We start from the raw sequence: 15,959 nt of genomic DNA, 5'->3' as shown, positions 1-15,959 counted from the left end.
ACTACTTTTCTCCTGCGCGTAAAGGTGGTGGAGGGATTAGTTTCTTTTCAAGTTTGGAACTTGTTTATTCAATACTTCAACTCAATACCACTCTTAAATTTCACCCTTCAAGGCCAAATTCCTTCTTCTGCTTTGTGGTAAAGTACCACTTATTTTTATTTATATTATATTCCCCCTACCCCTTTTCCAACCTCCTCTTCGTATTATGTCATTTTTTATCCAATATTTACGAATTTGCACGCCCAAAAATGACCTGATATATAAGTTTAAACGTTCGTTTGGATACAGAAATAATCTCACTCCATCTCGTCATTATAATTTTTACATAAAATATAATATATAATTTAACTTTTTCAAATTCTAAAACAATAATAATAATAATAAATAATATTCTAACATTAATATTTTTTTTAACTGATCTAAAACTATCTCACCTCATCTTACCATCCAAACAAGCGATAAACTAATGCATACACATATTCATCATTTTTTCCTATATGAAATAGGGTTAGAAAAAGATAGGTTATAACAAATCATATTCCTATTAACAAAAACAGCATTTATTATAAATGCTCACTTACTAAAAGCTACCAACAACGACCTTTATCAATTATTAAATTTCTTCGTACGTATAAAATTGCGTCATCGTACAATTCTCATAATCGGATTTTTATAAGTTGTCCTTTATACATAACTTGCAAATTTAGATTATTTTTTTGCTCTTTATTTTTAACTAAAGCACAGAAAGCTCACAATTAATCTATTTATTAATTAAATAACTGCTTCATTACAGTGAGATTAGACTTGGATATCTGTAGTTATCTACAAGATATGGATATTTTACAATTTTATTATTTAAATATATTCTGATCTGGAGATATAATAGGACGATATTTTTATAATTATTATGTAAAGAATCATGTTATTTATAAGTCGGGTGTTAACATATCATTTATTGTGAAATTTATTAAACTTTAAAAAAATTAAAAAAGGGTTTTAAAATATAATTACAAACAAATTGCAAAATATGACCGAAAAAGTTGTAAAATGGATTGTATTTTTCTTAAAACTAGAAAAAAGAATACTGAAAAGGAAAAAAAAGTAAACGCAGACGTAATCAGGTTCCACGTTTGTATTTTTAGGAGCAATCAGGTTCCACTTTCGCGGACCAAGTGGTATTTTAACTGAGTAACGTGATTGCTACTGCGTCCCATTTTATTGCGTCTAAAGACGGAAAGACTATTCCGAAGGTCACAAACCGGAGGTAATATTCAGCGAATCTCTCTCTTTCGTTCTCCTCTTAGCATCTCTTTTCGCCTTCTTCACGCATGCTTCATCTGCTTTGAATTTTGACATGCCTTTTTATTCAAGCTATCGTCTTTCGTCGATTTCTCAACGACCCTCCATCTGAATTCTCGCGTACTCTCCGAATTTGATTGATAGGTTTTGTTAAAACTCTAGGAAGGCATGGGGAGGTTGTTTGTGGTGAATCTCGAGGGGAAGATCTATAGTTGCAAGCACTGCCGGACCCATCTTGCACTTTGTGAAGACATCGTTTCCAAGGTCATTTTTCATCTCTTACCTCCTTCTAATCAGTTAGATATCTCTAAATTTGTTACAATCTTGGGAAATTTCCATCTGGGTGTTGTTAATTTGTTTGATTTATGCCGGATTTGCTGTTTTTGTATGCTTTTTTTTTTTAATGAATTTTGTTTGTTTTGATTTATTTTTTGTTTTTACTTTTTCGGGTGTTGAGTTGTGTGATAACAAGTTGTAATTTGTAGTTTTTTTTTCCCTTGGGGATTTTTGTTGTCAGATATGGGGAAGTGAGGTACGATCTATGCAATGAGAGAGAAAAAAAGGCTACTTAGGCAATTTAGGCTATTAAAGTCGATTTAGGCCTTTCATTTTATTAACATGTGCGCAGCTTCTAAGTGGCACATGAAAGCGAGCTTGATGATGCTTCTAAATAATTCCATCTGGGAGACTGTGATTTGATAATTTGTAAGCTGGAAGCTTGGAAGATCTCTATTTGTGCCTCTCTCGTAATTTGTCGATAGCAGGTTATATATTTAATTTAATGTCTTTTGATGAAAAACGGATTTTAAAGCCCAATAAGTGGACGCCACTTCTTTATCTTTAGCATCTTAATGAGGTATAATGATATCAATGATCTCAAACTCGGGAAGGTAATAATTTTTTAATTTTTAATGAGAAGTGGATTCATTCTTTTATTCTGGGCACAAGTTGTGCTTCTAAACTTAATCAAATTCTAGTTGTATGAGCAGCCGGCATACAGTGGACTACAAAGGACGACTTTCCTCTGGAACTTCTAATGAGGGAGAGACATCTTTAGCGTTTTGAAAATAATTGTATTGCAAGCACACATACATGCCCTTATGCATGGATACACAAGTCCATGTGTATACATGCACAGATGTATGCTGCCACCAGTCTGATAAGAACAGGATGCAGCACTTGTAAAGAGAAATTGCAGATGATAGTAGTCTGTATGTAATATGTGGATGATGCTATTCAATTTTGGTGATAATTAGCACTTTCCAATTTCCACTGTCGAACCATTGCTAATTGGGAGTTTATAAGAAGCAATTGTTCTGAGATCTGACTACATGTTTTGCTCATGTTTTATTCAGTCTTTCCACTGCAGGCATGGAAAAGCTTATCTCTTCAATAAGGTGTAAGTTTCCTTGATTTTGGGAACCTCAACATAATACAACACCACCAAATAATCTGCATATAACTAACTTAAAGTTGCCATTGCCACAAGGTGCTAGTTACAAAGTTGTACCAACACTGACCAAGAAAATGCTGTGCCAGTGAAAATAGTTACTGTTTTATGCTTCAAGACACGAGCAAGATGCAGTTTGTATGTCTCTTGCTCGTTCTGGAACTGGCTGAAGATATACTTTTTATCAGTTATCTTTATGCTCTACTTAATATATGCATTGGTGAAGTTAGTTTATCATCCAGTTGATTATTACTTTATGGGCATCATATATCATTTTCTATCTCTTGTCCATCCACTTGATTACAAGAGGAGGAATGAATTTCAAGGGCTTCCCCAGTCACATGCTTGCTTGAAAAATTAAATCAATAAGCTTTTTATGCATTTTTCTTTTCTAATTTTCATCTTCAATGCTTTGACAGAGTGAATGTGTCTGTTGGTGAAAAAGAAGAAAGAGTGATGACGACTGGGATGCACACTGTTGCTGACATATTTTGTGTTGGTTGTGGATCAATAGTAGGGTGGACATATGTAAGATTTAGAGGCATAAATTCAAAATTTTTGGGTCTATATTTGTCCATTTGATAGCTGTTAGTTGTTTTGATGGTGTTTGTTTTTCCAGGAGACTGCCCATGAAAAAAGCCAGAAGTACAAGGAAGGAAAATCTGTGCTTGAGAGGTCAGTAGATATTTGGAGAAATCAAATTCCAATTCTGCATTTTTAAGGTTTTTTTTTTTTTTTTTTGGGGGGGGGGGGGGGGGGGTGCAATAATGTTATAGAAGAAGAATTTAAGGAGAAAACAAGAATTTAAAATGTTTTGGCCTTAGAGGCTTGCTTTCACCCTACTAGAAAGCTAATATTTTAATTTATTATGATGAGTTCATCAAATAATTTAGTGCATAGGGTGAACTTTGTATAGGAAGCTGGTTAAATACGAGTGACAATTCTAACCCATGTGGACTTGGGCTAATATATATGGTTACAAATTTGAACAGATACAAGGTTTCAGGTCCCGATGGAAGCAATTACTGGGTCAGCCATGGAGCACATATTGGTGGAAGTGATGCAGATGATGCTTAATTACCCTTTATTTAAACCCCCCTTCTTTATTTAAACAAATGGTTTGAATCTCTTGTTACCTATGAAAGGGCCAGTTTCTGGAAAATTCTGAATCTTGAGCAGGGCGTAGGTACTGCCCAGTGATTGCCCTCTTCAAAATGGGTAGGGCAGAATGCAGTCCCTTGTTCTCTATTCTAGAATATCCGATCCATCCTCTCTTAATTTCTTCTTAAGCTTGTGGTGGAAGTTTGTTTCTGCACATCCGCGTTCAGTTCTTGGATGCCTTACCTCCATAAAGAAATTGATTCTGCATATTCCCAATTCAGTTCTCAAACATGTAGTGGTCTGATAAGAAGAATTTGTATATTAATCAAAAAGTATAAATTACATGCCAAACATGCTGAACGTGGGGTTGTATAGAAGTCCAGTTCATTTTATGGACTAACTATATGAACCTGGATTAGTAATCTGTACTTCATTATTGGACATTGGATGATTGAGCAAACAAACCAATCCCCAGTCGAAGTAAAAAGTTAAACTACAACACATCTCGCTTTCGACCTCCCCCCAATATGATCAACAGAGAACACGGGCAGCTAACTAAGCTTCTACTCTGAACATACATCCCTTGCTTGAGATAAAAATTCGAGGGAGTGATCTTTTTCAAAATAATCAAATCAAACAAGTGAATAGACCATTCGCTCAAACAGCTCTGCACCCACAACATTCATGCATCTACGCAACTGCGACTCCAAGTAACTCCTTTCAGCGGGACCAAACGCTTGTCGCATATCCTTCAGTAGAGAAACAATGCCATAGAGTAAAAGCACGGAGAATTAAGAAACATAATTCAACTGGTTAGTAATTTCTTCCATTGGACGCAGTTTTTAGTTCCTTATAACTATTTCATTTTTAGTGTGGAAGCGGCCTTCTATTAGTGAGAATTTGTGATCAGACGACTAGATTATTTTTCCCTTGACTTCTTCTTTGGTTGTTACTCCTATATTTTCCTCTACCAAATCCAAACGGAAACAATCATCATTACTTCAAAATGAGTAAATATGATATGAGCTGCCTAATTAAACTTCATAGTCAAAATGAGAATAATAAGATGCCGTAGAGTCATCAATGCACCAGGTTGACAATGCATACCTTGTATGATTGTATCTCATATGAGATTTATTTGGCCCAATTAAAATATTACAGCTGTCACCAAGTTCCATTTCAGTTGAAGCCTGATCACTGCTTTCCGGGACTGATTCTAGGAGCTTTCATATCCAGTATCAATCGTTTCTTCTTCCTCATCCTTAAAAACATCATTCGAGTCTTGGTGAAGGATTTCAACAGGATGCGTTTCCATGACTTATGAGAAATGGGAGGTGGTGAGGATTCTCCATTTTGTAAAATCTCAAAATCTGATAAGACTACATATGGCTTTTTGTCAAGCAAAGGCCCGGCAATATCAAATGGCACCCACCTAGAGACAAGCTCTCAGTTTTGTAAGCCAAGAATATGTTAAGAGTATCTCAGATGATCTGTAAATAGTAATGAGTTAAGATGTTTGAATGGGTTTTGTGTAAGAGTGTCGGTCTCATCAATGATTGGTTTGTTGTTGTAGTAGTGATGGAATAATTATGGGAAGTTGAAAAAGTAGTGAATCCCATCAGTGATTTGTCTTCTCAATAAACAGTGATGAAAACACATGACCCACTTGAGATCACTTCATATGGGCATACTTGTGTGCGTTTGGATGCTGAGTATAGTCTAATGTATGGAACTACCTCAGTATCCAAACGTAACCAAACCAGATCTCAAAAGTTATAATGCATCACCATTCATCCCCATCACTAGCTCTTAAGTTTTGGTTTGAGAAACTTCTGACAATCGTGAGTAAAACCAGAGTCAATGATCAAGACACCCTTGAGAGAAAAATATATTGTACGTAAAATTCCTGGAGATTACTTATAAAAAAATACAAGAAATTTGTAATAGAACTTCCTCAGTAGCCAAACGTAACCTTTGAACGCCATATAGACAAGCAAAAAGTGATTAGGACTCAATGCAGCAAAACAGATCCACTTTTGAGATCTGAATGGTGGGAAGTAAATTGTTTTATCCTTGTTTTGTTTGTTTGTTTGTTTTGATGGTGGGAAACAATATCTGGATGGTGCAACCACGTTTTCAAAGCTCTAGGTAAATATTCTCTATTACAAATTTCTTGTATTTTTTTATAAGTAATCTCCAGGAATTTTACATACAATATATTTTTCTCTCAAGGGTGTCTTGATCATTGACTCTGGTTTTACTCACGAATGTCAGAAATTTCTCAAACCAAACCTTAAGAGCTAGTGATGGGGATGAATGGTGATGCATTATAACTTTGTAAGATGGATAAAGTAGAGAAGGGAAACAGTTGATAGATATAGAACTTACTGGTAACGAAGAGGACAGAGAAGCTCGGACGGGCGATATGCTGCTTTATATCTCATCTTACTGCAGGAATGAATATAATAGCCAAGATAGTAATATTGAAGACTAGGGCAATGGGCTTGATTTTCTCTGACCCAACCTATTTCTTGCAGGGCTGAGTACTTCCCTAGTGATAGGAAGGCAAAGTCTGGGTCCCAGAACAGGTATTTACTTGACAAACATCTAGGGAGGATATCTATTACACCAACTGCAACTAGCCTACCATCAATCACATATTGCTGATGGAAAGAACCAAAGCCACAATTAGGAATGATACCATCACCAGTTGATGGAACAAATACTAAGGGAGTGTTGACCAAAAAGTTTCGGTATGAGCTTTCAGTGACATGATCTGGTGTATCATTATGCACTTTAATCTGATATTGCCTATATAAAGCAAATTCTTCAGGATCGAAATTGGACCTTTTCAAAAGTATCTCAAGCCTCCGCCTTTTCCCCTGAGGTTGTTCGGTGCTCTTCTTCAAACAGGACTTTTTACTTGCACAACCTGCTCCAGATTTTGAACTTGAATGAATTTCAACAATTCCATCTGATGAAGAGTTCTCGCTAGCAGAATAAAAATTTATGTGTCCATTGCAAGCCTTGATTAACAGATTGTAAGTTTCTGCCAGGTGACTTAAAGAACTTGCCAGTTTTTCTGCAATATATTTTGGAGACAACTCATCTTCTTCTGCAGAGTGTCTTGATAGTTTCGGCTGATGTTTATCACATGTCTGTGCGCGCCTTATAGCAGCAGCTATTTTGAATGCAATATTACTGGAGTACAGCAGATCTTCTGATCCTTTAATTAGTAGCTTCCTTTTGGCTTGTGCGACCGCTTTGACAGAAGCTTTTGGCAATTGAATATCATAATGATATTCTCCACTTTCCTTAAATGTGTGTATTGCATTTTCAATTTGGTCAGACAAATAATTCAGTAGTTGTTCTGCTTTGTTATTCGTCTCATTGTTACTGGACAACAATTCCTTTGTCGATGAGCTTGAAACTTCATTACCAGCACAGCAGGATGTATCCTTAGAAGTTGGATCATCTATTAGGTTAACTGGTTTCTGAATATCCAATGTGCCATCTAAAAACCTAGGCATGACAGGCTGTCAGTACCCTATACAGAACAAAATTCAGAACAAGATAAGCTGTGCCTAGAAATAAGAGATAACTAGCAACATGAAGCAAATCAGTTTGCTGATATTGAAGGAGGATGTCACCAGCTATTGCAATCTACTAAAATCCATAGGAAAACCCAAATAGAAAAGAAAACCCATGGTCTAATCTGAGAAATAAGTGAGAAAATATTTGACATATTAGTAGGAAGAAAATACTCATTAGATGAGATCATCTTAACTTCCGAAGTTTGATCCTCTAATAAAGGTCAAAATACACCCCTTTCAACTCTTTCAGTCATTAGGGATGCTCAGCAATCAGGGTAGCTCAAATTTTCTGGTAGAGATAATATTAAATTAATGACAATATCTTCAGTTAGAGCATAGTATAAAAGCTGGTAAATAATAAAGTATAAGCTAATAAAAGAATATGAGTTGCAAATGACTAAACATACAAAAACTTAGGTTACCTTTGCATTCGTCTAGACACCCGGAGTTGCTCTTTAGAAGGAAAAAAATCAGCTGCCCGCAGACGAATAGTGTAAGAAGGGCAGCATGTTGTTTCCATGTCAGGTTTGTAGAGAAAGGAGCCAGATCTCCTCCAACCTTGGTCAAGAAGATCTGCCAAAGGGCTAATAGATTTATGAAAGGGCAGTCAAGACATAATCATAACTAGCAGAAGTGCTGAAAACCTGAAGTAATGGATATTTTATTATGGTTGCAGAACAATGAGAGCCAGCAAACCAGAAAACAGAAGAGAAAATAACCATTTAACTCCGACATATGTGATGATAAAAGAAAATCTTTGATATGCATTGCAATATCACAATATTCATCTGTACGCTCTAGAGGCACTTATCACAATGTCATTACTCACACTAAATATCCTATTTAATTAGGCACAGACATCATGGAAGTTTTTTTAAACATAAAATCTGTAACATAACAAAAATAACTAAGTTTTTCCTCTAGGTCCACATTATTCTCATTCAAGGAGATAAATGATGGCCCTCAGTAGTATTACCAGGGCCTCCAGGGATTGGGGGAAGACTTCATAGATAGACATAACACTACAATTGCCATGGCACCATTATATATCACATATAGGGTAGACTAGTGAGACAACCACAAAATTCCCAGTGGCACCGCAAGGACATGCCACTGCAAAGTTTGATGTTGGGTAACAATGAAAAAATGTGACCCTTTTCTGGAACAATAATCAACTGACTGATATCTGCGTGCAAAAAACAAGTGTTTGCTTTGCAACATAGAGCAAGAAGCTGCTTCCACCTTGATAGTCATCAACCGTGATTCTATTCGCCCACAAACCTGCAAAAGAAAAGAGAAACAAGAAGAAAAAACTAAATGAGAAGCCTTTTACCTTACTCGTGTTTGTTTTAGACAAAGAATGGTGAAATAAACATGTGTGTGTGTGCAACACAAATGCACACGCACGCATGTATGTTTGAAAATGTGTGTGGGTGCAAAAACTAGTCTATTCACTTTTCAAAATCCAAATGGGAAACTATTTTTTTAAGGACAACCCCTATTCAATATGAACAAACGATCTTTTGCTTTCAATATCTCAATATTACATAATATGAGCGCCTTTGCATGAGTCACTGCCTGTGCTAAATTGTCAACAACAGACGCCTCACCGATCCAGTTTTTCCCAGTATTATGTCAAAGAATGATCAATGGACGAGGAATGCTCACGAAGCTCAATTCTTTCGGGTTAACTTGCAAATACTCATGGTAACCCCCCTTAGTTGAACAAAATAAACATATCAATAAGTCCTCACAAGCGTACGCACTTTCACGCATGGAAACTAAATAAAGATTCGTCCCAAATTCAACAAACGCATCCTTTCCCAATTAACAAAGGAATAAACCCCTGATGAACACAGAATAATCACTAAGAAATAAACAGTTTGTTCAATCACAACCAAATCATAAAACTAACAATTCAGCATATTTATATTATACAAGAAATAACAATAATTAATAAATAGAAAGAAAGACGGACCGTGAGAGATGCTGGTGCGACCGGGGCATCTGCAATAGCCGCAAGAGCTTTTGCGCCTTCCGTAGTCTGCCACAACGCTTTCCCCTCTGCTACTGCTAAAGCCGCTACCGCTACTGCTACTGCCGCCATCGCTCCTCATATTCCCCGCCACTTAACGACTTCGGCGAACACCACCAGACCCTTCGTTTCTGTCAAAATTCTGTCCCAGACTCCCAGCAAAAGTAGTCTGAGATTCGATCGCAACCTTGTTTACCGTTGTTATTTTCTCTGTAAAAATATTACTCTTCAGTCTCCACACCCACGTCAGCAAAATTAAAACGCAACTTGCGGATGCAAACAAAAAGTGTATACTACAATCAGTCATAGACGGTTCTATATATTCTTAAAAAATATGTGATTTTATGTTTTTATATTTTATGAAATATAAAAATAAAAAAATAAAATTATATATTTTTAAAAAATGTGTAAGAATATAAAACTTATGTTTAGAATTTTTTATACCATCAATGTATGTCAATTTTAGGGCTTGCTTGAATAGTGATATGAGATTAGATAAATTAAAATAATTTGTGAATGATAATGAGATTATTAGTTAAAATTAGATAAGATGAGATGAGGTGAGATGATCTCCATATCCAAACAGGCACTTTAAGTAATGCTAAATAATAAAGCACGTAGGTCTGGTGCTTTTTTTTAAAAAAAAAAGATGTAGGATTTATTATTAGAAAATTTTTCATGTGCATATTAGATTCAATTATATTTTTAAAAAGTAATACGTTAAATTTAAACATTCTATAATTATATGTAATATTACTCTTAATAATTTTTCATGATAGTTGCAATCGTTTTGAAAAAAGTAAATAAATATAGGATCCACGTAAAAAAAATTAATTTTTTTATAATAGATTTCATTCTTTTTTAAAATGACTGCACGATATTTACGCACTTCACGATTGTATATAGTATCGTTGTAGTAAAAATCATATCAAAAGTTGCACACGAGAGAGAGAGAGAGAGAGAGAGAGAGAGAGCAATTGTAGGTACGTCCCCTGGTTGGCTTAGTTTTTTACTCGTAGAGGAGGCTACATGTGAATGATCCCACGATGCTCGAGCTTGTCTTGACATCATCTTACTGGTCGGCCACCCTCTTTATGTCCCTCAGCTTGAGACTGACCCCTTGCAACAATCAGCCTTTAGAGTGATCTATTATCTATATGTTGATTACATATGCTTCTAACACTTTTGTCTTGAGCAGACACCAACCACCGTCGTTTCAGCTGAGGTTCAAGCTCTCTCTTATGCAAGAAAGGCATATTGATCTTGCTTTTAGTTTTGGGCCATTTTATCATCGTGGGTCTTCGGCCTAATTCGGCTTTATTGTATTGGGCCTCTTGCTCCAGTTTAGCTGTTGCATAGCTTCTACCAACGCCCTTTGCAAGTCTTCTTCAGACTTCTTGTTATTAAATAATAAAGTTTGTTAAGAAAAAAACTGAAAAGCGTATCAAACAGAATTATAGAAGAAATCAGGGGTAAAACTGCAATCCACAGTTTCAAAATTCAAAAGGAGCTTCGAAGAAAGAAAAACAGGAGTAGTAGGACAGGGTATTATCGTCATTACATGCCCAACCAAATGCCCAACCTTAAAACGTAGGCTTTAAGTGATAAGAAACCACGAGAGCTGTAGGTCCAAGCCCCTTTCTTTTCCCCTTTTCGGACTCCAAACCCCACCTATTTACCATTTAATGCCACTTCTCCTCTTTCTCTCTGTACTGTGAAATCTCAGACATCTGTCCTCGGCTTCGTTCAGCTTCATTGACGGTTCCTTCAAACACAATCTCTACCTCCTCTAGGTTTCAGCTTCACTCCGCTACGATGGAGGTTTTCGCGAGCTGAAGATACTCTCTCTCAAGCTCTCAATCTTTCTGACAAGTCCCTGGCATTGGATGAGGTCAAAGTTCTTGTTCGGACAAAGTCTTATAAAATGTGTAGATTGCGCTTTCGGTTTCAGATCTAATTCTTGCTGCTTGTGGTTTAAAGAAAGTGTTTGGTGTTGTAGAAGTTCCTGCGGCGGTTAGAGGCAGGAATGATAGGCTAAGTAGGTTTTCGCTTAGGGATTTGGGGCTTTCTTTGCTTTGATCTGAAATTTTTTTTGTTTCTAATTTCGGGGGGTCGTGAGCTAGGGTTTTAGCGATGAATCGGAGTTTTAGGGCCCAGGAATCGCAAATGCAAGCGGCGATGAGGCAGAGGCAGCAGCAGTTGGGAGTTCTTAGGGCCTCGAGGAAGAATGAGAAGGAAGAGGAGCTCGCACTGTTCCTTGAGATGAAGAAGCGCGAGAAGGAACGGAATGACCTTCTAAACAACTCCGAAGATTTCGATGCGCCTTTAGGTACAGATTTCTTCAAGTTTTGTTGGGAAATTTTGCGCTTCTGAGGGCTTTAAAAGTGTACAAAATGTATCGTGATCGTTCTCATGTCGATGTTATTCATAAAACGTCGAATTACATAAAAGATAGGTTTTGCTATGGTTCACTACTGGGTTTGTATTCTTCTTCAATTAGTCTTCTTCAATTAGGCTGCTAACTTGGTCTATATTTGCAGTTGTGTGAACTTTTGATATATGCAGCGAGAGCAATTGGTCTTGATGATTGGTATCGTGTTTGTAATTCGGTGTCGTTCCTATTGCAGGATCAAAGCCCGGAACTTCTCCAATATTTAATATTTCATCCTCGATGGCGGCGCTGGCACCACCACGCAAGACCAGTACTGACGATTTCCTCAATTCTGACAATGATAAAAATGACTATGATTGGTAACGTGCTTATTTCCTCTTACATTCGTATTGTAAGGTTTGCTAATTTTAGTTGAGTTTCCGTTTTCTCATGTGGGTTCTAGTCATCACTAGCTGAGATAGATTCCAGAGAGCAAACAATTTTTCTTAAGTCTTCCTTGTGCAAATTAACATAGTGTCAGTTGGGACTAGATTTTTGTCATCCCACTTGTTATCGCAATTTCACTGGGTCTTACTCTTGGTTTGACGTTTCAGAAGCAGTATTAACTTGAATTATGGGATGTAGTTCCAAATAATTTTTTCCTTGTCAAAAAAAAAAAAAAAAAAAAAAAAAAAAAAGGATCTACATCCCCCAAACCAAATGAAGAAGAAAAGAAACTTGTTTGATATGTAGGACAATTAACCCTTAGGGGTTGGCTCAAGTGGTAAAGGCCTTGGGTTTGGGGTATGCTCTCCCCAGGTCTAAGGTCCAAATCCCCTTGGATGCAAACAATCTCTAGGGGCCATCGGATTGGAGGATTTTTCCTTTGAATTACCTGAGGTGCACTTGCGGGAAACTCCTTGCCGATGGCTTGTGCACCCCCGGGATTAGTTGGGATGTTGTTCCTGGACACACGGTGCCAATTAAAAAAAAAAAAAAGATATGTAGGACAATTTGTATTTATGAGCAAGAGGTGCCACTAAGTACACGGTAAGCATACATTAGAGAAACCTACGTGGAAGAAGAGAATATTTTTTGCAGTTATTGATATTTATGTGTAGGTGATGGAAGTGGATACATTGTGGATTTGATTGAAAGACATTTTCAAAGGTTCTAACTTCTATCATCAGAATGAAAAAAAATCTTGTGATCCTCAAAAAGAAAATTTGTTTTAGTTTTTCTGCCATAGAAATTTTGTAATGTCATACTGTGATGTTATTTATTTATTTTTTACATATATGTAAATAGGTGTCAATGAGTGTTATTTTAGCCAATATCAATAGAGTTTTCTTCTATTTTCAGGCTTCTAACCCCTCCTGGAACACCTCTATTTCCTTCATTGGAGGTGGGATCGCAAAAGACAATAATGAGTCAGCTTGGTACCCCAAAGGCTCGCCCCACTGTGCTGAAGTCTAGGGTAAGCAGTTATAAAAGTTTCATGGTTTATACACTTCTGTCCTCAGTGAATGATGGTTGTTTGAGGTTCTGAATTTCACATGTGCATTTATCTGAACATTCAAACTCTTGGTACCAATTCAAATATTGCTTGTCTACTGTTATTATCAAAAAATATATATCTTGTCTGACAGTGTTCTTTCGATTACTTGAATTGAAAATTTCACAGTTTTAGGAATATTAAGCTATTTTAAGACCTTAGTTTCGTTTGAAGTTGATACTTATAGAAAAAAAATTATGTTGAAGTTAAAGATTGTTGTAGTTCCCCCCTGAAATAATTATGTTTTTTCTCAAATATATCTCAAGTCTTTGAAATTCAATGGCCATGAGGCAATTTTAATGGCATTTCGGTATTTAGTATTTCGAGGTTAACATTATGCTTGAATTCATGAAGCCAATATGGGAAGTCATTCCTTTGTGCTTTTTGTAGTTAGCAAACCTACAGCCAGAGCCTACTACAAGGAGCAACTTAATATCTAAACCAGCAGCTTCTTCCCCTGGGTTGAACAATTCAAGTGCTGGGACTCGCAGGCCTTCGTCATCAGGGGGTCCAGGATCAAGACCTGCAACACCAACCGGGCGTCCCATATTGACCACGACGTCGAAACCTTCAAGATCCTCAACACCCACATCAAGAGCGACCTTGTCTTCAACTAGGCCCTCAGTTTCTATTACTAAGCCCACAGTTCCCGCAGCTAAGTCAACGCTACCTGCAAATAAGTCCACAGTTCCTGCAGCCAAGCCTGCAGTACAAGCACGATCCTCTACACCTTTATCCAGATCTACATCAAGATCTTCAACTCCAACTGCCAGACCTACTTTACCTCCATCCAAGTCCACATCAAGGGCGGCAACACCCACTAGGCGACCATCCACACCATCGAGTACAGCCAGTGTATCTTCTCCTTCAATTAAATCATCTTCTTCAGTTTCAAAGCCAGCTCCAACATCATCAAGAAATTCCGTGCCATCACGTGGCACTTCCCCAACAGTGAAGTCCAGGCCATGGAAACCCTCAGAGATGCCTGGTTTCTCACTTGATGCGCCACCGAATTTAAGGACATCAGTTCCTGAAAGGCCACTATCAGCAACAAGGGGTAGGCCTGGACAACCTAGTTCTCGATCTTCCTCCATTGAGCCTGGTTCTAATGGAAGACCAAGACGGCAATCATGCTCTCCTTCAAGAGGACGGGTCCCCACAAAACATGCCAGTGGTGGCTCTGTTCCTGCAGTGAGTCGTGGGTATTCTAAAGTTAATGACAATGTGAGCCCAGTCTTAATTGGAACGAAAATGGTCGAAAGGGTAATAAACATGCGGAAACTGGCACCGCCAAAGCAGGATGACAAGCATTCTCCTTGTGGTAATCTCTCAGGAAAGTCATCCTCATCCCCTGACAGTTCAGGCTTTGGAAGAACGCTTTCAAAGAAATCCCTGGATATGGCCATAAGGCATATGGTAAGTATATTCTTTCCATGTTATGAGCATTTGCATTGGCATCAGTTCAGTGCAGATTCTCTGATGTCATTACAAAAGTTTCTGTGGCATGAGATGCTCATCCCTCGTTCATTTGTTCATACTTGTTTTCAAAAGAAATTCTCTGATTCAAGTTTCACTCGAGCAGGATATAAGGCGAAGCATTCCAGGTAATTTACGGCCATTGATGACAAATATTCCAGCATCATCTATGTACAGTGTAAGGTCGGGGCCTTCACGAAGCAGAGCTATTAGTGTTTCAGACTCTCCTCTTGCCACGAGCAGCAATGCTAGTTCTGAAGTTAGCGTGAACAATAATGGCTTATGTTTAGATGGGAGTGAACTAGAAGACGAGATTGGCAGTGAGCGAGGTGGTCGATCACCTGCTAGTGTGCGTGGCAGGTGATAGTTCTAAGGCCTATTATCCTGAGATATAACTGCATTGTAGACTGTAGTCTCCCTATAATCTCATTTCATTTTGAATCTGAATCATCCTGACTGCTAAAGAGAATCCACTTTCTCAAATGACCTGACCGAAGTCATGCTTCTACGATTAATTTAAAGTTATTGGAATTGTTGGGATTTGAGAGATTATGTAATTCATGGTTGTTCCACTAGGGAAACTCGATATGTACTGAACAGTCCTTCGCATTCTGTTATTTGTTGTGTACTTTCTTTGGAAAGTTTGGACCCTCGTCATTGAAAACTAGAAACTCAAATTACTTTCTCAACCGCTTTCCTTCCTGATTCAAGATTACTATTCTCATGCTTTCGCTGAGACAAACATTCAAAACTAAACTAAACAATATGTTAAAGAAATACACGAAATCGGAATCACGTTAAGATCTTAACGTGCTTCTCCAGTGTAGACTACAATGGTAATGAATTCAACGCACTAGTTTTCGAAATTACGGAAAATGGAAGCCTAGTGAAGTGGCTGCATCCAGATGACAGCATCCAGATGACAATGGAAATCAACCAAGAAATTTGAATCTTCTTCAAAGACTAGATATTGCAATTGATGTCGCTTCTGCAGTACTTTTATCTTCATGACCACCTTCAAACACCAATTATTCATTGTGATTCAAAGCCAAGCAACGTTCTTCTCGACAATGACACGA

At 37.4% G+C, this 15,959-nt stretch overlaps 3 protein-coding genes across 7 annotated transcripts; 2 read left to right on the top strand and 1 right to left on the bottom strand.

The window, feature by feature from the left end:
* The first annotated feature begins 1,110 nt into the window (after positions 1–1,110).
* Positions 1,111–4,126, top strand: LOC121249764 (protein yippee-like). 5 transcript variants are annotated; one of them, XM_041148752.1, is made up of 6 exons: positions 1,111–1,264; positions 1,444–1,563; positions 2,655–2,698; positions 3,169–3,277; positions 3,369–3,424; positions 3,742–4,126. In XM_041148752.1, exons 2-6 carry the CDS (start codon positions 1,468–1,470, stop codon positions 3,824–3,826), a joined length of 390 nt encoding a protein of 129 aa, XP_041004686.1. In that variant the 5' UTR covers positions 1,111–1,264; positions 1,444–1,467; the 3' UTR covers positions 3,827–4,126. The 5 variants fall into 5 exon arrangements, with proteins under 5 accessions (XP_041004686.1, XP_041004764.1, XP_041004841.1 ...); XM_041148830.1 differs by having other exon boundaries at positions 1,162–1,264; positions 1,372–1,563; XM_041148907.1 differs by having other exon boundaries at positions 1,220–1,264; positions 1,462–1,563.
* Positions 4,127–4,363: 237 nt separating this feature from the next.
* Positions 4,364–8,016, bottom strand: LOC121264562 (arginyl-tRNA--protein transferase 1-like). The gene is given in 6 exon segments (XM_041168136.1): positions 4,364–4,602; positions 4,969–5,069; positions 5,072–5,170; positions 5,173–5,282; positions 6,239–7,372; positions 7,866–8,016. Coding segments are annotated over 6 exon segments (1,662 nt in total). The 5' UTR covers positions 7,964–8,016; the 3' UTR covers positions 4,364–4,482.
* Positions 8,017–10,976: 2,960 nt separating this feature from the next.
* Positions 10,977–15,569, top strand: LOC121267754 (probable serine/threonine-protein kinase nek3). The gene is made up of 5 exons (XM_041172137.1): positions 10,977–11,807; positions 12,106–12,229; positions 13,212–13,326; positions 13,795–14,820; positions 14,987–15,569. Exons 1-5 carry the CDS (start codon positions 11,612–11,614, stop codon positions 15,242–15,244), a joined length of 1,719 nt encoding a protein of 572 aa, XP_041028071.1. The 5' UTR covers positions 10,977–11,611; the 3' UTR covers positions 15,245–15,569.
* The last annotated feature ends 390 nt before the right edge of the window (positions 15,570–15,959 follow it).

Source organism: Juglans microcarpa x Juglans regia, chromosome 1D (genome assembly GCF_004785595.1).
Source record: "Juglans microcarpa x Juglans regia isolate MS1-56 chromosome 1D, Jm3101_v1.0, whole genome shotgun sequence".
NCBI classification, from domain to species: domain Eukaryota; kingdom Viridiplantae; phylum Streptophyta; class Magnoliopsida; order Fagales; family Juglandaceae; genus Juglans; species Juglans microcarpa x Juglans regia.
This window is presented reverse-complemented; position numbering and strand designations above follow the sequence as displayed.